Source organism: Pseudomassariella vexata (genome assembly GCF_002105095.1).
Source record: "Pseudomassariella vexata strain CBS 129021 chromosome Unknown BCR38scaffold_5, whole genome shotgun sequence".
In the NCBI taxonomy this organism is placed as follows: domain Eukaryota; kingdom Fungi; phylum Ascomycota; class Sordariomycetes; order Amphisphaeriales; family Pseudomassariaceae; genus Pseudomassariella; species Pseudomassariella vexata.
The window spans coordinates 2,909,872-2,932,616 of NW_024467960.1; the positions used below are offsets into that span (position 1 = coordinate 2,909,872).

At 50.6% G+C, this 22,745-nt stretch overlaps 4 protein-coding genes across 4 annotated transcripts; 2 read left to right on the forward strand and 2 right to left on the reverse strand.

Annotated features, from left to right (window-relative positions):
• Nucleotides 1-7,999: 7,999 nt before the first annotated feature.
• On the forward strand, nt 8,000-9,372 carry BCR38DRAFT_408529 (uncharacterized protein; the record flags this gene model as incomplete). The annotated part of the gene is made up of 3 exons (XM_040858276.1): nt 8,000-8,606; nt 8,663-9,164; nt 9,222-9,372. The coding sequence occupies 3 exons, from the start codon at nt 8,000-8,002 to the stop codon at nt 9,370-9,372; spliced, it is 1,260 nt and encodes a 419-aa protein (XP_040717575.1).
• Nucleotides 9,373-9,436: 64 nt separating this feature from the next.
• Nucleotides 9,437-11,114, reverse strand: BCR38DRAFT_457105 (uncharacterized protein; the record flags this gene model as incomplete). Its single annotated transcript, XM_040861999.1, has 8 exons — nt 9,437-9,509; nt 9,563-9,669; nt 9,737-9,926; nt 9,980-10,028; nt 10,082-10,137; nt 10,194-10,858; nt 10,920-11,051; nt 11,103-11,114. The coding sequence occupies 8 exons, from the start codon at nt 11,112-11,114 to the stop codon at nt 9,437-9,439; spliced, it is 1,284 nt and encodes a 427-aa protein (XP_040717576.1).
• Nucleotides 11,115-11,997: 883 nt separating this feature from the next.
• On the reverse strand, nt 11,998-14,107 carry BCR38DRAFT_512850 (uncharacterized protein). Its single transcript, XM_040865051.1, has 9 exons — nt 13,641-14,107; nt 13,411-13,527; nt 13,326-13,345; nt 13,235-13,271; nt 13,156-13,182; nt 13,057-13,097; nt 12,579-12,985; nt 12,452-12,520; nt 11,998-12,363 (listed from the first exon to the last, which is right to left on the reverse strand). Exons 1-9 carry the CDS (start codon nt 13,723-13,725, stop codon nt 12,024-12,026), a joined length of 1,143 nt encoding a protein of 380 aa, XP_040717577.1. The 5' UTR covers nt 13,726-14,107; the 3' UTR covers nt 11,998-12,023.
• Nucleotides 14,108-18,388: 4,281 nt separating this feature from the next.
• On the forward strand, nt 18,389-22,315 carry BCR38DRAFT_340152 (AMP-binding enzyme; the record flags this gene model as incomplete). Its single annotated transcript, XM_040855758.1, has 2 exons — nt 18,389-20,661; nt 20,734-22,315. 2 exons carry the CDS (start codon nt 18,389-18,391, stop codon nt 22,313-22,315), a joined length of 3,855 nt encoding a protein of 1,284 aa, XP_040717578.1.
• Between the last annotated feature and the right edge of the window lie 430 nt (nt 22,316-22,745).

Here is a 22,745-nt window from a genome sequence, read left to right on the forward strand (position 1 = left end):
CTGAGACATTTTTTTTCTCTCTCATCAAATCATTACCGCCACAGGAAAGTACGCGAGCAATCCTCATTACAACGGAAATACTCATCTACTCTTCCGCCAGAGCTCATTCAGGGTTAGGGTCATCAAGCCATCCTTGGCATCCATGGGTCCGATTGCCGCTTTCAACCTCTGTCAATTCCGTTGGCTCTCCAATCCTTCGAGACCACGGTATCCCGTCACCCTTGACGGACCCTTGACAGACCCTTGACCTGAGCCCGCCTTCTCAACACCCGAAACTTTTGACCGATTCGGTCCAGCGGTTCACATGACGACATGGGCGACCGTACCTCACTGCGCACTTTCCGACTGGCACGGCTGGGCTGTTGCGTGACGTGAGCAGCTGCTTCGCACATGACCAAGACCTCTCGAGTGCGTATGAGTTATGCGTCTAGTCTAGGGAGTAGATGGCGGTGGGCGGCTGTCGTGCAACCCTCGATGACATCACCCGTGACTGCACACTCAATCTGTTGTCGCCTAGGTTCCCCACAATGCCACACAGCTGCCTGTGTCTGAAACGATGGACGGACCTCTGTCACTTCATCTAGAACAACCTCCCAACTCTTCATCCTCTGTTGACTGTAAACGCAAACTCTCCGGAGCAATTGATGGCACTTCACCATACAAGGTCCCACGCTTGGCATGTTTGCGCCAAGGGCGAGTGATTCTCTTCGACTGGATCAGACCGCCTGGTGAATTGCAGGAACTGCAGCGATCGTCGATTTTCCAAAACATCCATTCGTCGCTTCTCAAAATGGCAAACCTACTGCTATGCTGATCTCTACTGTTGTTCCTGCCCGCAGTAGCACCAATGGGAATGAGAAACTTGTGGGCATTCGTTGGTTTGTCGTGCTGACGAATAGGACAAATAGACCGACGTTGCATATTGCACGCACTTCGGTTACAAAACTGCCACCTAAGTTCGAAGACATTATGCCAATTCGTTTTGAAATGGTGTAGTGGGACAGCTCTGCCGTGTTCCGGCGGGGTTATATTGTTTTGGTCCATGGTCTGCGAGCGTGTTGGTATGCGCGTACAGTACGAAGTAGATATACTGTTATTCTCGGTCAATGGTCTTGGCAATGCTTCACTCTCATCTTAACCACGCAGCCGGGACGTCCCCTTACTGCGAGGAAGACAGGTTGCACCTAATAAGGTGCAGGGTGGAGGGGAGCCCCTGAGATAGCGGCCCAATGCCCCAGCAGAGATTCGCGATTGGGAGCTTACTATGTAGTACGGAGTCATTATAGCCAGCTTGGAACATGACTCAATCTATGACTACGGATCATGAGATGTCCGTCTTCAATGCTACTGACGTTGGACGGCGACGACACTGCAACTGCGCGTCTTCAAACTTCGCCCGAGGCATCGCCGTCGCATCCCACGTAGCACACTAATAATACTACTACAGCCGCTCCCGCAGACCCACGAGCACCGACTCCCTTGGTAATGCACGCATTGCCAGCCACGCCTTAATTCTGGCCACCAAATCTGGTTGGTCTAACATCGTCGATAATTGCCTGATTAATCACCCAGAAATTGAGTAAGTTTGGATCCCTCACGCGGCCGCATCGTCAGATTGTGTGCGCGAAGTTGTACTTCGTATCTGAAAACCTGCCAGTTATGGGTCACATGTCCCCTTCATACTCCAAGGGCTCGGTGGGTCTACGTGCCGATCTATTACCCCTTTCACCACCGCCAATTGGATATGATTCCTATAGCGAGCCCTCTCATAACGTGCTGACTCCTCTCCCCAGGTCCGCGCCGGAGCCGAAGCAGGATTTTATTGGCGAGATATCAGGTTTAAATACTGGGTCTTCGGGGGCGGGGGTGCATTCGGGGCAAGAACCCGGTTGAGGGAGTCTACGGGATGCCTGCCTTAATCAACATGGGTTGGCGTTGTTTGCGGACGACGATGTAGATGTTCCGAAGGGTCGATTGGACAGCACCTCTCTCGGGTGGATGCTGCTTGGAGATGCGGTTCATCAATGTTGACTCGGCCGGTCGGTCATTATTGGCCAGCGGGAGTATATCGCCTCGGATCCGGAAGGTTAAAGGGCCAAGGCCGGTTGACAACCCAAGAAAATCCCATCTTGAGAGAGCAGGAATCCCACCCCGTCGAGCCGGGCGCGTTATTTGTGCATGCTGGAGAAAGGTTGCCGAATGCTCTACCACTGAAGGGCTAGGAAGAAACTGATGGATGGCAGCTGATGTGAAAACCGCCTAGTGAAGCCGACCTGCATGGTCCCCACGGAATGGCACACAGCCACGATCCTTAACATCGTCAATGGGCTTATCATTGGGCAGTTTTGTGGGCTTTTGACAGTCTGCCTTGACCGTGATTTCACTATATCCGTGTCATGAATCGAAACGACTGACTGTCACGCAGTCGCCAAACACGGCCACTAGAGTCTCAGAACTGCATTCTATCCTCACACACTTCACCAAGCATGCAGGATTTGAAAGACGGCGTAGACAGGATACTCGGTCAAACCGAATCTAGTTTTGTGGAACGAGACGGCAATGCGGCAACATCTCTAGAAACTGTCAAGGTTATGGTTTTGGAGTCAAACCTTTGCAATTGCCTGAAATGCCCACTAGTTGTTAGGGTTTGTTGAAAGTCTTGTTGGACAGGCTGTCTGCTTACACCTTAATGATTTGGTCTTCAAAGCTATATTTTACAGGTTATTCAACCATTGGTAACCCTCTTCTTCGCAGAATGAATAAAACGCATAATGAATAAAAGGCAAGAAGTTATTGTTTCTTGTTTACAAGCAAGAACTAGCTATCGCCTCCCACCTTCTCCTGGATGCCACGCAATTGTTCGCTGCTCCATTCCGCAGCTGAACCTCGTGATGGTGATGACATTACAATTCCAGGTACCATACTTCGGCATATTGTAGCTGGGATGGTCACCGATGGTCATTCAATCTCAAGACGCCTTGCCTTACCACATGTGCCGTGGATAACCCATTGGACATGGGGACGGTCAAATTTGCGTTGAACGAGATACTTATCCCTCCAAGATCTACAAGAGAGCTGTAGTCCTCGCGCTGGGAACTTCTACTGATACTGATGACGTCTATAACACCGTCTCAGCGGGCGGAAGAAAGCGACGATGGTGCACATGAACCGGCCGTCAATGATCATATCAGGAAGTTAGTCGAGAGGTTGCCCAAAACGGGAATTTTAGTGTATTCCACCTGCGAGAAGATGTCGAATCCAGCCAGTTACCAGATTCCCGTGACGGAAAGCATCTGCAAGCTGACAAAGGAGGCGCTCTTAAATCTAAAAAGTGGTTTTTCTCATGCTATCTCCGGTTCCGCGTTGTATAAAGAACTTGGCAAATGTTTGCCACGAGTCGATCTCGCGATACTGCTTCTCGAGTCATGCGCGTGCATGGTTCGGACGCTTATCAGACTTGTTAGTGCAAATAACGTTGTATTGAATTGAACTAGTCTCCCCGGCTCATCAAATTCATTAAGCGAGCGAGTTTAGGCTTACGAACGTCATTACACAAAACTACACAATTTCACGAAGTCAGCCCATCGTTATTGTGTGATGCGGACTTAGTCGCCGAGTGGTGATTATTTTCGGCGCGTACCAGCCTTTTTTTTCTAGCTCGTTCGTGCTCGTTCCTGCTCGACGATGGCTGATTTAGAGTCCATAACTTGCTCTGGTGTAAGCAGCCAAGAGGCTCACTTTTCTGCACTCAAGGTCATTATGGCCGCCTTCACTCCTTTGGTCTTGAGGATATCAGAGACACAAGGAATCTTATGCTTCGTTATAGCCTGCAATGTGTCAGGAACGGCTAGACCACAAGGCAAACGTACAGAGTGAAGGGGAGAAACGGGAGTTATCGCTGTTGATCACCGCCCAGATTAGATTAGTGGCTCAGGCCTCTTCTCCCTCCTGTGAGACGCTGCCCTTATAAGCCATCCTCTATTCGGAATTTCAATGCCCGATCACTCGGGTTCCACGATATTCCACGATATCCCGCCGCCTTCCACAATGTTCTGTGACCCACAGGCCACGCGCCGGCTCCCCACCAGCGCCACGCACCCGGCGCATTGACACAATAAGTCCAACAAGTATCAGGCCATATACAGAAGGTTGGCAATAGTCGAGGGATTTGGGTGCGCAAGGTTCAATACCACTTCAAGGGGGTATTAGGAATAGAAGAATGAGTGACTGCTTGCTATATTGATTATGTGAACTGAACGATCTATGGTCGAATAGACTGCAAATATGATCTTGAGGGCCAGACTATTATGATCATACGGGCCGGTTGAGGCCTTTTGAAGCTGATTGTGGAGGTTTGGCCTCATAATCAAAAATAACCTTGACAGGGGGCCAAGAGAACTCTGCAAGTAGTGAGACATCCTTGAACGACTGCATACGGGAATCCAGGATTCTATGATAGTAAGATTGGTAAGAATGCAGAGTTTTATAGATGATGTATCATTTTGGTTGACTTGTAGTTAGGTACTCTTACTTAAAATCCAAAGTGTAAGCTAGGTCACTAACTCTTTCCAGGTACTCCTAAGCGGATTTAGCGTATCCTTCAGATATCTTAGTAAGCGACTTAGGAAATTTCGCCGAGTATAGTAGGAGCTAGGCCTTGTTAGTCGGGTACCGGAAGATGAGTACCGTGTTCAAGTTAGTATCGAGTCTAGGGTAACGTAAGTATTTGGGCACGTTGATACTGAAAGAGTTGATACTCGTACGCTCTAACTTCGATTACGGCCAGGGGGTCGAATTAAATGGTACTATACGTTTTATAGACTCCAACAGGATATCTAGGTTTAGTAACGTGAAGCTAGTATTAGGAGGAACTGTGCGGTCTCGATAGTTATTACTATCTTAATACTCGAGACTAAGCCAGATACTCCCTCGGCGTTGTCAGAGAACAGAATGCCATAGGCACCAGTGGGTGTCAGGACACTGAACGCAGGACACCGGCGGGCCGCCGGAGGGGTGTTTCGGACAAAAGACTCCCGAGTCATGATTACAATCTATGTGAAGCTTTGGGATGACGAGAGTCAAGATACTTGGCATCGCCGACCCTGCTGTTATGCCGGGTCCAAGCGGCGGCCTAGCTATCTATATAAGGACCATCTCGAAGTAGGATAGGGAAGGAGTTGTCAGAGCCACAAGTGTCATCCGAGGCGGGCCGGCTTCCACCAGGTAGGAAGCCGTTTGCAACGGATAGGGAATCGCTTGGTTGCAGATAAGGAGCCGCTGTCCAAGATATTGGCCGAAGTCGGAGGAACACAGACATACGGAAGCAAACATCCAGAATCCAAGAGAGAACCTCGGCTGGCTATAAGTAAGGAGTCGAGACGGAGGAAGATAGAGAGGGCAGATATCAATGCATCACCGTGGGCACCCCTACCTGAGACCGCCAGTGACCACCCGGTATTACGTAGGAGGGACGCCCGTTACTCCCCATCACTCTGTACTATTGCCTTCGGCCTAGCCGTACCCTGACACCTACTACTCGATGTATGCTATACTGCTAAGGCTCGTAAGTAGACATCTCGACCTAATCTCGCTAAAATTTCCTACATAAGAACCTACAGTTTTCTCCCGCCAGTTCATTACCCCCGCGTCCTAAAAGCACCCTCTTGTCACGACCTGGGTTGCATCGCATTGGTAGAGACCTCGATTAGGTGCTATCGACGAAGATTCTACTCTAAGGAGCGAAGGAAAGAAGATCACAAACTTAGGTTTGAGGGAGCGCGACTAAGTCGTCCACGCTTGGCGGGGCTCCTGCAGGGGTTATGATTGGCTTCCCATCTGGCACTGCCATGGCAGGTGCTCCAGCTGCAAGTCACCTGGTTGTAGTGAGTCTGCGAGGGTTGACCTCCACACCTCTAGCGACTTCTCGCAGAAGCCACTGTTGCGGGTCCAAGGAAATACGGTAACTTACTAGTTTTAGTACGAGCTAGGTACTTGGAGCAGTTAACGCTCACTCCGCCGAACGAGAGAAGTAACCGGACAACTACCTACTATAATTACCGAATAAGAGAAGTAGCTAAAGATATTCGTTACTGCGTCAAAGGTAAATTATTGTATAAACAACCTCTGGATATCTATCCCCCTTCCAAATGGGTTATTCGGTATATATCCTATCCCCTTGGCTCTCTTCCGGAAGGAGCTCGCCCGTCCTTTTACGAGGCGTAAACCCCCTATTAACGAATATATTTGAGACCTTCGACATAAGTTAGCCTAGCTTTATAGAAATTGATGACGGACAGGAATTACCGCAGGCTACGGTGATGATGTCGGAATGCCCACTGAGAAACCCAACTCCGAAGCAACGAGTAATTGGTCTCAAAAGGTATTGCAGTCCTCCCGTAATCTTATGCAGATATAATTAAAAAGCTGGAAAACTGACCTGGATATGGGGCACTTTGTAACTCTAGCTTGGTAAGCAAAGACATAGGTTACTTCTTAAGAGAGGATCGAGTCACTTACTTACGTTTATCTCCCTACGATCATCTTATATTAAGTCCTCCAACTGCGGCTATTCAGATACTGTCCCATCATCAAAACTACCAAGAGGGGACTTATGGAAGTCTGGCTGATATGGAACTTCTGCGCTCGTTCCACTCCAAGACGCGGACCGTTGCAGGTCTGCTTTTATCCTCGTACATGATTCGACTAGCGGCTTTCAGTGACGTTCTGCTTGACTTGGCCAAAGCGGATATACGATCCTGCCCCTATAACTTTGGGGCATAATAGGAGCCCCAGCCGCGTCTAGGTAAGAAACCATGCTCTTCGTCCAAATGTCCTCTTAACCCTAACTTAGCTGCTAACTAAGCGTTCCAGCTAAATACTAACAGATAACGTAGATAAAAAGTTTGACTCATTTCTAATACCCTCCTTAGCGCTTGGAGAACCCAAAGCTGCTAATTAGTCCCGACCAAGATGCGGATGACATATACATTTTTCTACCGACTTCTATGCGGAGGCACTATAACAATAATCCTCCTTTCGTAATGTCACATCAAGCAGTAGGTACCGAACTATCTGCTGCGTATTGCATTGACGATCACAAAGATAACGGAGATCAATGGTGGAAACCACCTGTTACACGCAAAGGTGGTCAAAGATTTGTGAGGTTGTAAAAGCATGACATTCTATCTAGTCCTATGGAGCACGAAGGTTGGACTTAGTCCCGAAGGGCTAAGTCACGTGGTAACCTTGGTGGTCTTGGCAAAGCCCACCAAGGTTGCCTAACACCAACGTAACATTGGGGCCAATTGTTAGAACTTCAGAAACGAAACTTCTGGTTTATCAGCAACTGATTTAAGTGTGCAGCTAAAACGCAAACTTTTCTGTACTTAAGGCCCTTATGGCCACCTTCAACCCTTTGGATTTGGGGAGATCAGAGACACATTCAATCTTTGAGACTCCTTAATAAATATTCATTTTTAGCTACACCTTCTTATGCGATTAGGGTCAGCAAAGAGCCTCTGCATATATCTCTATCGTAAGTACAACTATTGGACTTATTGTAAGCAAGTAGTGCTGCATTGAATTGACGTGGTCTGTATCTCCTCCAAGTTTAAAAGAGTGAATGTGGTCATATGGGCCTTGCGTACAGAATGGCACACGTCTTGGCTGCCTTTTTGGAGGCGCTGATCACATTTGAGCATATCAGGGCTACTGCAACATCAGAGGTTTTGTTCCGGGATATGTAAGATGAGAAATCAGATCACATCCAAGTTGCCATAACTTGCCGCTATCGGATCTGATGTCGCAACCACAGCCGGAGCTCACGCAATCGGCTTGTGGATACCGTCGGACATGCCGCTCCTCATCACCAACAACTGCCCCAATCCAAACCAAGGGGCATCACGTTTGTAAAGTAGGCAGATTGATACCCAAGCAGGCAGTTGGCCTTCCCGTGTTCCAATAAAGCTGCCATCTATACTCGGCATCATACCAAAGCAAAATGGCCAGTACATCCAAACTCTTCACTCCTATAACCATCGCCAATGGCCGAATCCATCTCCAACACCGCATTATCATGGGCCCCATGACCCGAAACCGCGGTATGCCCTTTTCAGAGGGTACTCCGGAGGCACCCAACCGCATCTGGCTAGCCGACGACCTCGTCGCCCTATACTACAGCCAACGTGCCTCCCCTGGTGGCCTGCTGATTACAGAGGGAATCCCGCCTTCCATCGAAGCGAGCGGCATGCCCAACGTTCCCGGACTATTCGACGAGTCCCAGCTTCCCGGTTGGAGGAAAGCCGTCGAGGCCGTGCATGCTAAAGGGGGGTTTATCTACGCACAGATATGGCACGCAGGTCGGGCAACGGTACCGCAATTTACGGGGACGGTTCCGGTGAGCGCGGCTGCGACGCGGTGGGATACGGATGAAAAGTTTCCATTTCGGACTCCGTTTACGAAGAAAAAGGTAGCGTATCAGGACCATCCGCCGGTAGAGTTGTCCAAGGAGCAGATTGGGAAGACAATTGAGGATTTTGTCAAGGCGGCGAGGAGAGCGATGGAGGTTGGGTTCGATGGGGTGGAGATTAATGGTGGCAATGGGAATTGTGAGTCCCAGCAACATAATCCTGGCCAAGAGAGCAATCCCATTGATCTGAGACAGTGCTGGATCAGTTTCTCCACTCAAACATCAATGACCGGACAGATGAGTACGGTGGCACGCCAGAAAAGCGATGCAGGTTCGTCTTGGAGCTCACCGCTGCACTGGCAAATGCCATCGGTCCTGCCAACTTGGCCATACGCATGGAGCCGACGGGGTTGTACCAACACACCAGAGGCACCAAGCGAGTCGAGACATGGTCGTACTTGTGTCAACAGCTCGCACATACGTACCAGGGAGACAATAAACTCTCATATGCTCATTTCATTGAGCCTAGGTTCGACCGCATCGATTCTGAAGCCGAGAAGGAGGGCTTTTACAAGTCGTGGAGCTTGCCCGAGGTGTCAAATGAGCTGTTTAGACAGATCTTGAGCGAGAAGGGGATACCATGCATATCATGTGGAGGCTGGGATGACAAGAACGCCGTCGAGGCCGTCGAGAGGAAGGGGTGGGATGCAGTGGTATTTGCGAAGTGGTTCACGAGCAACCCTGATCTGTCGGAGAGGTGAGTTGATTGAAAAGGAATGAACATTAATCAGGACGAGTAATAACATTTCGACAGGATCCGTAACGGACACCCTCTGGCTACACCCGACAGAAGTCGATTCTACGGTTCGTGGGATGGGATAAGGGAAAACGGGTACACCAACTACCCGACATATGACGAGGAAGTCAAAGCCGAGGTTGAAAAAGAGAAGAAGCTTCCATCGTAGAGTTTTCCAAAATCTTAAACTGACATCATGTACCTGTCGTCTGTAATAAAGATATAATCAAGTCTTACAAAACCGCGTTTTGTGCATCTGAGATCGCATCATATCCAAACAGCCAGGGTTGTACTTTGGGACAAGTCCTGTGATGACCGTTAGACAATGCTTCAACTCAACATGCAGGTTTCCTACTGACCATCGACTCGGGAAATAGGGTGATGACTCCGAACATCCCGGACCCAACCGGAGTAACTCATCGCGGGCTTCTTGTTCTGGTCCGTTCTGCATGTGGAATGAGTCTTGCTGTCACATAATAGATCATGTCAGTATGGATATCCTCAACCCTAAGTGGCAATTTGGTGCGACATACCTGTTTAAACGTCTCTCGCACGATGGCCTCTCCACGCGTTTTGCGCTGGTTTTCGTATGCCCGTAGGACTCTGGGCAGTTCGTCTCGGGTCTTTAGCCTCCCTAGAAGTGTTCCAAGGACTGCGCCGTCTTCGAGGGACGAATTTGCGCCTTGGGCTAGGTAGGGGAGCATTGCGTGGCAAGAGTCGCCCCTAAAACTGTCAATTACAATCATATGCCCAAACGGAGAGCGTCGTCGACTTACATGAACACGACGGTTGACTCCTTGCTGACCCAACTTTTCATCTCTTTGACTATGGATCTGTTAGATAATAAGGAACCGTAGCCACGGGATGAGAGGGCATACGATGCAGGAGTTTCCACTTCTCCACCTTATTCACATAACTGAGGAACCTCATCAAACTACCTCGATGGTCAGTGATTCGTCTTTGATCGAAAACCTCCGTCAAATTACTCACATCGGATCCCACCCCTCAAACAACCTCTTCATCTCATCCACCGACCCCGCCTGCCTCGCCACGTCCGGCGGCAGATCATCCGGCACCAGCAGCACGATATTGCACATGTTCCCACTCCTCACGGAGTAATATACCACATGCGATCCGGGTCCAATCCAGAAATGCACCGTAGGGTTCCGTACCCATCTCCTCAACTCCTCATCCTCAATCTCATCCACACGCAGTACAATCCGATACGCCAGATCCCCTGTCGGGTTAGGCGGCTCATCAGCATCGCCCAAAAATGCCTTCCGACAACTTGACCACAAACCGTCAGCCGCCACGACAAGATCACATTCCAGCGTCTCGCCTGTGGCACTAGTCACAGACGGGGTTTGGAAATCGACGTTCTGAACCCGCCATCCAAAAATGAACAATACGCCCAGTTCGACGGCGCGCTCATACAGCGCTCGTTGCAAGTCGGCGCGGTGTACGTCGATGAAGGGTGCTTGGTACTTTTGCCGGATATCCTTGTCGAAACCGGAGGCGTGGGTGAGGACTTCGCCGGAATAGCTGTGGACGGTTAATTCGGTGGGTTCAGCGATGGTAGACCAGAAGGATGGGGGGAGGCCCCAGTATTGTAGGAGACGGGATCCGTTGGGACTGATTTGTAGGCCGGCTCCGATCTGAATGGCGTTTTATGAGTGTCATGCTTTGGGTGCGAGAATAGGCAGCAATTTCTTTTACTTCACTGAGTTCCTTTGCAGATTCTATGACTCGGACAGAATGGCCAGCTAGTGCACTGGAGATGGCTGCTGAGAGGCCGCCAAGGCCCGCCCCTACGATAGTGACGTTCAAGCGAGCTTCCGGTGGGATAGTCTATTTGTTTGGTCAGTTGACCTCTCTCACTTTGAAGGCACAAGATCTTACCACGTTATCCATGGTATCAAGATTGAGTCGAGTCGGCAGTGCTGGGAAGAGAACGCAGCGCGATGATGTACAATCCTTGGACATCCAAAGGCTATATCATCACTGGAATTATCGGTCATACAAATATCCCGAGGGAATATCCACTCGGGTGTTCCGGGCGGAGGTCCGGCATTAATATGAAGGTGGACAGTGGACAAAGGCTTCAATTTCCCAGCTTGTCGAGCCAGTCCAATCGCATGTTGAGCAGAATGACGTTACGATACTCTCTTTATAAGTAGTGTGTAGCCTTTAGCTCGTGTCTCGCTTCCCCCAACCCAAAGGCTTCATTTGTGGCTGTTAATAACACGAAGGCATATGTCATTCCTCGGCCACGGGCTTTTACCCCGTGGGTATGGCCACACCACATCAACTAGCGCACTCCACCCCCAGTAGTACGACAGCGCTAATTCAATCTTTCCTACACATTTGCGTTCTTCTTGATTCGACTGTTCGCCAATCCAACGAGAAAATCATGGCAGCGACGTTCGTGGCGATGGATCAACATGACGGGATAATAATGTTGAGCCACGTTTACTGCATCACACTTCTGCACAGCGTTGACAGCGGAAGCCGTGACGAGCTAGTTAGCATCCAAGTTCATCAGCTTCTCCAACTAAGCCCCCAGCTCCCTTTAGCCCTTGATTCGAATTGCATCTATATGAAGTTAGTGTCTGTTGGTGTATTCTTCGTACTGTCCGAGAGAGCCCTTGAATGGAAACGCGATCATTTAAATTTCTCGTTATGTGAATATGTGCATTCATTGGTTTATTATATTAACATATCGGTTCTGAGGCCTAGGGGCCTAGGCCAAATACATGCGTATGACCTCTTCCCCTTTTCCGCGTTTCGTGGCACGCCGGCCTACTTTGTTACGCATTATTTTCACGGCCCCCTGTCTATTTGCTGGTTCCCAGGATTCTTATCCTCCTGTTGGCCTGGCGGCAACGAGTCGTTATCCCCAAGCTGTCGTTGTTGTCCGGCGCACATGCGCGATTCCAAATCGATATTCATGTGGTTCTGGGACATTAAACAATTAGTCAATGTTATCGGTTTTGACGAAGTGAGCTGCCCCTGCAGAGTATCTAAGTAGTTCATTCTGCGCATCAGGGGGGTTCGTGGGCAATTTGCTTGCGCAGATGCCTTCGCAGGCCAGGTCCGTTCCATGAGCATGTTGATGGACGGGAGGCTGGCACAGATCAGGCCGATCGAGATTTCCATGCAGCTTGTGTCATTCGTTTAATGAGTAAGTGTATTCATATAGTGAAAACATTGGTTGAAAATTGGTCCAGCACAAGTTGCCCTTTACTCACCAGGTCAGATCCAATATTCCAAAGTCTGCCGTGACGTCGTTCGAATCCAGGAACAGGACGCATTTGTATCTGCAAGAGTGAACATCAACAGTCTATTGTGACGATATGACGGCATTGAGATACTAACGCTCGGAAAATCAACACGCCCATCGCCACTCCTCCTGCTCCCAAAATCACGGCTATCTTGACCTTCTTGATAAGCGGCATCGAGAGGGACCAGGTTAGGGGTATCGGTACGATCAGAATCAAAGCGTCGGTAAATAGAGCCACGGAGATATCGTATATGAAGGCCTGCCGTTGCCCGAGGCAGTGGGCGTTCTTAATGGAGGTATCCCAGTACGCCCGGATGGGTCTGCAAACAACAGTCTTGACGATCTGGATCGGAATGTAGGCGATCAGCACCGCGAATATGAAGACGCGCAGGCCGAGAGCCACTCGTTCGTAAACGGCAAAGGCGCGGGCTGTTAAAAGCAGAAGCGTGGTCTTTGTGAGATAGACCGTCGGGTTGTAGAGAAGAGTGCTGATGTAGAGCCACTAGATGACGTGGTTCTATAGGTTAATCCGTGGAGCCTAGCTTGGTTCAACCACTGTCCGCTTGAAATTACCTTCAGAAACTGCGAGTAATTATCCACGGTAACCTCCCATGCTGTGCAATGATGTCAACGGCGCACGTATCGTCGGGGTCTCATTCAGCGTGATCGTACCATGATGATCTTCTCCGTGGCTAATCACTTTATAGGCAGTTAGTCTCACTTGTATCGAGAGGTAGTGATCATGATTTACTCTTGAGAATGGTTGTAGAATACGCAACTAGGAAGGTCTATTCTTGTCAACACGATGAGTGAGAGGTGGCTATTTGTGAAGCATTGCGTACCCATGATGCAAGGCAAGTCACTGTGTTATTGTCAATATTTATTGAGGTGAGATGTCCATGTCCATGAAATGGGATATACACATACTGTCTTCAATCATCCAACGGCGATTCGTATTGGTAACTTTCACGTAACAACGAATGGCGACGAAGAGGGTGCTCAGTGCGAAGCAAGTGATTACGCCAATTAAATGAGGCACTCGTCCTACAGCGAACTTGGTCAGCTCATCATTTACAGACAGCCGCCTGGCATTCTAAACAAAGTTCTAATTCTTCATAATATTCAAGTGAGTATTAGGAAGATCGAATTGACTGTACCGAGATCTTGAGGATTCTCGAAATTCGGCACGCGCCCCGGCGGTGGAGGCACGGCACCGACTAGGCCATCGGTTCTGTTGGTCATTTGCCTATTGGCACAGCAGTTGGTGAAGGTGGCCGGGACCCAGATTGGGTGGAGGATAAGTCTTCGCCTTAGTTACACATCGAGAAAGGCAAAAGGTATCAAGTCAGTCTGGAAGGCCACGTAGGATTCATGGGGTTTTGATCACTCTCTGCTCCGCATCAACACACAAACCTAGCTATTTGACGAACAGGGATATGTGCCTCGAGTAGGATGCTTTTATTCGTGCCATACTTCTGGCTCCTTGAGCGGTCAAAAGCTTGACGCTTTTAGCTCGGACGACGAAATGCACTTACCGTTTCTATCAAGTTGGGGAAAACTCGCCATACCAAGACGGAACACGCCATTGCGAGTCAGGTCCCATGGGGTCTAGATCTTTTGTAGAATTTCGGGTCGGAAGTGAGGTTCAATTCTCTACATGCTGCTTGTCTGGACAATCTGAACTATATACATGGGTAGAGTTTACCCCGCCTCCAGCGCTGTTTCAGGTGCATTTCGGATACCTGTTATCTCCAAGCGAGTGTAGTACTAGATACTAAATATTGCTGACATCTTTTAATTTTATACCATGACCACCGACTTCTCGACACGATCCACATGGCAGTGGCTCGAACTGCAAATCTGTCGCCGGAAAGGTATTGCCGGATGCAGATTCACATGAGCATGTTCTAACAACTTCTTACTTTTCGCAGATCTGCGGAGATCGTCTCATATGTAGTTCTGTATGGGACAGCGGCACTGCCTTGAGAGTGTCCAGCGTTCAGTGATGAGCCAAGAAACAGGGCTAAACATAATAATGTGGGTTTGAACACTTTCTTTTTCTTGCTTTAGTATAGCGCACACGCTGCGATGCGGTGTGTATTTTGGCAACAGGCATTTAACGTAGTCGTTGCGTACTATTTGGTGGCTCGCTAGAAGCGCTTGAGCCACCTCTTGAAAGAGGTGGGTAAATTAACTTAGGGCACAGGGGTTCGTGTGGCTTGATTTTTCAACTATGTATTAACGAATGTATGAGCCGTTAACATTAGGATATTTGCTACAACCATATTGTTTACCCGTAATCAAGTATAGACTTTGAACAAAAACGGTCAAATTCGCTACGTTAGGTTAGACCGCTATAGCTAAAAATATAGCGTGTTCTCTTCCTTATTAACTACCACCTTCGCTCGCTGTCGTACTGCTATACCCCCTCGGTAGCGGGTTCTAAGGCGTTACGTCCGCCTAGCCCTATATTACATGAGAAATCTTATAGCACTCAGTATGGGAGGGCTACTTCGTACCTCCTCCGCGCCGTTACTACTGTTGGATACCTCGTTATCCCGTATATCGCTAACCGGCCGCTTCCGCTTACCCCTACGGTGGGTCTGTCTACCATGCCCATGGTCACTGGCATCCTGGGTTGCGATGAATTTTGCTTCATTTTGCCTTTCCTTGCCAATAAGGCGCCCTCGTGGCTCTGGATGCCGCCCAGCGCCGGGAGAAAGAGAGCAGATTCCGAAGTTTCGTGTGGACTCCACCTGAGCACCTGCAAGGTATCGAGACAGTCTTCACAAAGGCCGTGGGCCATGACTTCGACAAGGACAAGTTCACAAATAGTTCTCACATCGGCTGCAGCCTCCTGTATTATACGAGCTACGAAGAGATCTCCGCGGCGGGCATCGAGGTTTGCTGGGAATAATTCGCTACCCAGGAGGAAAATGAGAGAAGTGTCAGCTATAGCACCGATCAAACCGATAAGGAGAAGGAGGCCTTGCACCACCCTAAGCCAGAGAGTCCAGCCTCTCCCACTAAGGAATCGAAAGCGAGCTCGGAACAGACAAACATCATTCCCTCCTCCTCCTTCTCCTCCTCTTCTTCATCACCACTCCATCATCACTGCAACCACGATCAAGCCGAAGCAAGCCAGCTCCGCAAGCCATACGCTGGCAACAAGCCCAGCGACACACGTTCTGGTACCGCCTGTTGGAACCCCTGTTCACCACGCTCGACATCTTCTACGCCGTAGTTTTCATTTTCTTCCCGATTCTCCCCGTGTGCCATATATTGTGCTTCCATATGTATCCTGATGCCGTTTCCAACTAGCCCAATGATGAACTCCTCGTGATTCGGATCCAGGTCGTATCTGACAAGTCGACCCTCGTGGAGCGCGTCGTCTTGGGCGCAACTCGGGATGAGTTAAAGGACTATATGAGCCATCCTAATCACCAGGTCACCTCGCTGGTTGAGAGGCTGGTGGCTGGGTTGATCGAGGAGGATGGATTAGGTGGTTTTCTAGTGATAAGGTAGAGAGTTGGTTCTTGCTCGGTGGGTGATACGCAGAAGTAAAGGGGTGAAAGCGGGTAATGATATTCTCCAGGTGTCCAAGTGTCTATTGCTAAATTGCTAAGTATTCATTGCATCTCATGATTCAATATGACCGATCACACAATTAAGAGTAATATAAATGGATACTCGACGTTACAAAGTTGCACGTGGAATTGAATCCATCCAATCCTCAAACTTTCAGACAGTATGCATCGCGACCATGCTGTGACCAGAGGCGACAAATTACTATATATGTTGCGAAAAATACACAATGCTTCTCTAGATGTAAACTCCGATCTAAGAATGCCTGTCCAGAGCAATGGGTCATGGGAAGCGAAGGCTGGTGTAGCGCCATTCGATATATATCGTGACCCTGCGTCAGAGAAAACAGAGAGCAATTCGTCTGAAGAGTTGAATTTGATTAGAGTCATCGAGTCAGTTTGGGTCGACATCTCGCAGCTGCATTGTACACAACCTCCAGACTAACGACCGTCAGTCGATCCCCCACCGCGCTCAAATATAGGTCTGCTCAATACGACAGCACCACAACCCATGTTTTATTCTTAACTACCAAATAGTCAGGATGGTCGCTCCTATCACCATGGAAGATGGCTCATCGTTGAAAGATGCTGCCATACTTGTTCCCTAAGAAGCCGCACCAGTAGCAAACCCCACACAGATCGACAAGGGCCCTCGCATCGGACGCTTCAGCTATAGCGGCCATTGGCGCGAAGACCTTCATAAAGCCTTCGGTCACTCGTCCCACCCGTCGACCTGGAAACCTACATTACAACCACGTACTCATCAGCATCAGCCTCGGTTCTCAATGAGCTCGCGGACCCCAGCAAGCCACCTTTCGTGGCAGGAGACTGGTATGACAAGTAGAGTTATGTCAAGATGGGCGAAACGGACTTCGCGATGGGGATATGTGCGCAGACGGAATGGGTGTTGGCAAAGGATCTTCGAGTGCTTGTGTGCAAGTGCTAGCGGTTTGTTTGGCGTTGACAGGTCACACTAGTGGAGATCAGGTACATAGGCTTTAGGCATCCATACTTTAGACAGGTTTACGGGTTTGACCTTGATGTAGACAAGATATAATGGAGACATTGAAAACCTGAAGATGAGAATCATGAATAATCCAGACTCATTTTGGTGTTGGTGACCAACCAACAACATGCCAACTGGGATGACAATTTTCAGGGCGTGTGCCATCTAATTGCCCCGCATGGGCCCCGCGCCTCCAATTGGTAGCGGGGTCTGGGGTCTTTTTTTCAACTTGCACTCAACTCGCTGTGGGATGTCCCGTGGGCTTCCTGTAACGACCTCGATCCCAGATCTAGGTTTGCGCGGATGACAGATTCCGGAATCATTTGTCTTCCATCCCGTCTTTTGCCCCCAACACTCAAAATTTTCCTTCCCATCTTGTCTTGAAATCATGGCTTTGACTTCCCAGACTCCCGAGGTCCTACAACCATGCCAAATCCGGTAACGCGGCCGCCTTACGGCCAATGCTGGCATGGCATCTTCAGAAGCTGGCTCCGGTTCTCGGTAAGCTGTTCACCGGCGAGTTCCGCGAGCCAGCCAGCCCAGACCGCTCGTGGCTTCCCACAGGCTGCCCTAAAAACCAACTCTCTTTTCGTCTCCGCTGTTGGAATCCACCAAGCCTGCGAGAAATTGAACGTACCCAAATAGTGGGTGAACAATCGGATTGGTCTGAAGCCGTGGAGAGTATTGAGCTGAGATCCGGGCGGGGATAAGGTTGAGACTGAAGATATTCATTTGTTCAACTCCATCTGAACACTGCCCCTGACCAGACCCTGACGTCACGTCCCATCTCAACAGACAGTGACGATTCAACTCGACGACTCATGGTCGAAGTGGTGGTGGCTCTTTCTTCGTGGTATCGCTAGCGTTACCTGAATACACCCGAAGAGTCGATACGCAGACAAGCCGAGCTGACCCTGCAGTAGCTCCACGAGGAAATTCACACCGCCGACTTTCCAAGTGATACAGATTTGGACTCTGACGGCCAGGGCAGAAACCCCGCTGTTCAGAGAGGCCATTGATCCATTGTCCACTCATCTCGACGTCGGTAGGCGGTGGTTCTGACCGGTTTTGATCAGCTATTACGTATCACAATCGTGGCCGAGGCTTTGTACGGTCTGCCAATTACGCGGGATATCGCCACGGATTGGAACAATCTTGCAATCTTGACTGCTAGTCTGCTGAGGAACCATAGGAAAACGTCCATTCATCCAACTTCTCCGTCCGAGAGAGGCAGAGAGCCAGTACTTCTCTCAACCCCCCCACTTCGCATCACACGACCCACCTTCAATCCAAGATCCAAGATCCAAGATCCAAGATGCCCGTGATCGATATTAACAAAGACTTATCAGCACTCTTCCACGACCAAGTCCGAGCCACGCCTGACCTGGTCGCCTTAGAGGACGACAGCAAGACGTTGACTTATGCCGACCTGGAACGTGAGACAAGTGCTCTGGCTGACCGACTTCGACATTATGGCGTCGGCCGTGACAAGCTTGTCGGGGTGCTGCTGGGCCGCAGTGCAGACTACATGATCGCGTGTCTTGCGGCTTTGCGTGCGGGTGGGGCTTTCCTCGTCCTCGAACTTGCCTATCCCCCGGGGTTGTTAGCCGATGTCATCGAGGATGCGCGGCCCACTGTCGTGATCACACACAGGGCCCATGCTGGACAACTCAAGTCGGAGGCCCCCCTCATCATACTTGACGAACCTGAGGCGAATACCAATGGCGCGGCACCGAGAAATAGCACCGCCAAGGAGTCTTTACCGTTACCGGCAGACGATGATCTCGACCGGCTCGCCTTCGTGTCGTACTCCAGTGGCACCACTGGAAAGCCAAAAGGCATTGCCAACCCTCATCGAGCTCCCGTGCTTTCATACGATCTACGGTTTCGTCTGAGTGATCTCCGACCGGGTGATCGGGTGGCATGCAACGTCTTCTTCATCTGGGAAATCCTGCGCCCCCTACTGCGGGGTGCCACCGTTGTTGCCGTACCAGACGAGGCAAGCTACGACCCCCTGGCTCTCGTGGACCTGCTCGCGAATCGACGCATCACTGAGACTCTCATGACTCCAACCCTACTCACTACAATTCTCTCCCGACACTCGAAACTGGACAGCCGCCTACCAGATCTCCGAACCCTTTGGCTCAATGGCGAGGTCGTCACTACGGATCTGGTTCAGCGGACACTGAAGGCACTTCCCAAGACTCGTTTACTCAATTGCTACAGTGCCAGTGAGACCCACGAAATCGCGTGCGGCGATTGTCAGGAGATGATCAGTGCCGAAGCCACAGTATGCCCCGTCGGACCCCCGATGGATCCAAATCACACTTACATCCTCGGCGAGGATGGTCGAAAGGTTCAACCTGGAGTCAGTGGAGAGTTGGTTGTGGGTGGCAGTCTTTTGGCACGTGGTTATCTGAATCTTCCAGATACCACATCCAAAGCGTTCCTGCCAGACGCCTTTGATCAGACATCAGGTGCGCGCATGTATAGGACCGGCGATACAGCCCGTATCCTCCCATCGGGCCTGCTGGAGATTACTGGTCGTGTCGGAGCCATGATCAAGCTTCGGGGATACAGCATCCAACCAGGCGCTGTTGAGAATACGGTGGTGAAGCATCTGTCAGTACAGCACTGTGCCGTTGTTGCTCATGGGGATGGCCTAGAACGACAACTAGTGGCATACTTCGTGCGTGATAATGAGCCTGCTGGTCGTACCGTATTGTCCGTTGAGGACTCGGGTTACAGTCCGGTAGCGCGGCGAGCGTTGGCAGACCACCTCGCCCACTATATGATACCGGCTCTGTGGATTCAAATGGATGAGCTGCCTACTCACGAAGTCTCAGGCAAAGTAGATTTGAAGGCGCTGCCCGACCCTATGATGTTATTGAGGAAAACCAACGGTGTAAAAAAACAGAAGGAGAAGGACACATCAATCAAGGTTGAGCAGATTGCCAAGATATGGGCCGCGTCGTTGAACTTGTCGGTTCGCTCCGTGACACAGGAGCACGATTTCTTTGACCTGGGCGGACACTCTTTGGCACTCGCGGACTTGGCACGGCGACTGACCGAGGGCTTCGGCTTTCCTGTCCCACTAGCTCGTCTGGCCGGGAACCCTACCCTCGAGGGCCACCTTGAGGTGGTACGTTCTGCTCGTGATGGACATGTCGCTGCAGTGCAAGCAGACCTTCCGGCTTTTCTGCGCGCCGACTCGGCTCTGCCAGACGATATTCAACCTAGGGGCATCTCAATGTGTGCTCTCAGCGGAGCCGACACAATCTTCTTGACCGGTGTGACTGGGTACCTTGGCGCCTTCCTACTGACTTCGATCCTGGAAAGCACGTCAGCCAATGTGGTGTGTCTCGTGCGTTTCGCCCACCCTTCGGGGGACGCTCGCCCTGAAGGGATGGCCCGGCTGCGTAAGAATCTGCTAGACCTGGGAATTTGGCACGACTCGATTCTGGACCGCGTAGAAATCCTTCCCGGAAATCTTGGTCGGAAACACCTGGGTCTATCAGAAGGCACTTTTGAGGAGCTGGCGTCGCGGGTTCAAGTCATTATCCACTGCGGCGCAACGGTCAACCTTGTGTAAGTGACACCCTCTCTGTCACGGGTCTCCGCATCCGTGCATTCTTGACATACTGATGCTAATGACCACAGCTATCCTTACGCCGCCATGCGCAGCGCCAATGTTGGCGGCACGAGGGAGATCCTACGCCTGGCATCCCACAGCGGCGCCACAGTTCACCATATTTCCACCAATGGCGTGCTGCCTCCTTCGACCGATGGATGGACGGAAGATGCCGTCATTGACGTTGAAGATGTGCCGGAGAAGTTGGTTGACGGCTATGGACAAACCAAATGGGTTGCCGAACAGCTCGTACGAGAAGCCAGTCGCCGAGGTATGCCGGTCAAGATACATCGTCCTGGCACAATTAGTGGCCACAGTGTCCTAGGTTCGACCAACACATATGATCTTCTTACGGCCTTGTTCGTCGAGTCGATCCACCTCGGAACTGCCCCTGATATTGACGGTTGGCTTGCCGAGATGACACCGGTCGACTTCGTCAGCAAAGCCATCACGACGCTGTCCAACCATGTCGATGGAGACCAACTTGTCTACCACCTTGGCGATCCAAGCCCAGTAAGTGCCTCATCTCTGCTCGATACCCTCACGGAGCTTGGGTATCCGACAGAGCGGCTTGGCTGGAACGATTGGGTTGCGCTATGGAATCAGAAGAGGGGTGCCAGCAAAGCGGGCGACGACTCGTTTACTGCCGGTATCCTTCGTCGCGGCATGCCGACTGTCGATTTCTTGAAGGCAGTGTCAGTTCTCAAGGATGGTGCTACTCAACCCATTCTCAGCCAGTACGGACTTGAACGCCCCAAGATCGACAGCAAGCTGTTTCAAACTTACACTCGTGATTTCTACGCCAGAGGTTGGCTCCCACGACCGCCACGACGGGATCAAACGGTCAAAAACGCCGTCCGAAAAGAAATGGGACCCCTGGCTGGTCGCGTCGCTGTCGTGACGGGTGCGTCTTCTGGTATCGGAGCTGCCGTTGCCACTGCACTGGCCAGAGATGGAGCCCATGTTGCCCTCGCCGCACGCCGTACTAAGCCGCTAGAAACACTCAAGGCCAGGCTTGCTGGTAACACCGGCAAGATCATCGTCCAGAAGACCGATGTCACAGACAAGACCCAAGTGGAAGCGCTGATGCGGGAAACCACGGAACAGCTCGGCCCCATTGATATCCTCGTCAGCTGTGCTGGTGTCATGTACTTCACCATGATGGCCAACGTGCAGACGGACGAATGGGAGCGCACGGTCGATGTGAACTGTAAAGGTCTGCTGCACTGCCTCTCCTCGACCGTCCCGTCGATGCTCTCCCGCGGCAAGGGCCACATTGTATCCATTTCATCAGACGCCGGCCGCAAGGTCTTCCCGGGGCTGGGCGTCTACTCGGCCAGCAAGTTTTTCGTCGAAGCGACACTGCAGAGCCTGCGTCTCGAGACGGCCGGCACCGGGCTGCGCGTCACCAGCATACAACCTGGTAACACGGCGACGGAGCTGCTGGGCATGTCGACCGATGCCGAGGCCATCAAGAAATTTGGCGAGCCTTCAGGGGCGCGAGTACTGGATCCCGAAGATGTCGCCGAGGCGATTGCCTATGCGCTGCGCCAGCCCGAGCATGTGGCTGTGAATGAGATTTTGATTGAGCCGAGGGATGAGCCGATCTAATGTAGAGGTGAGGCGGTCGGTGCGTAGCACACATGATGTGAGGATCATATTTGGTCGCGCAAGGCAACGGATCGTTTAATAATTCAAGTGGAGTTTGAACGAGATGGTACGATGAAGATAGAATTTGATGTGCTCTACATGTGAATACATACTCTACTCTAGTCTGTGCTTGTGTTTCCGCGACAACAGTGAGGAATGGATAAATTTACATTTTGGGAGCTCAGCCCCTCTCTCCCGTTGTGATACATGCTGATTCAGTAAGTACTATACTGTCCACGTTCGACGAATTATAAAGATGAAAGTATGCTCCTGGATGGGGCCGCATATAAATAGATTTTACGCACAACTTCTGGATTATCTTCTCATTGCTGGCGCCACCGATAGTGGCAGGGAACCTGGCAGTGATGGTAAACAAATTAATTGATGTCGG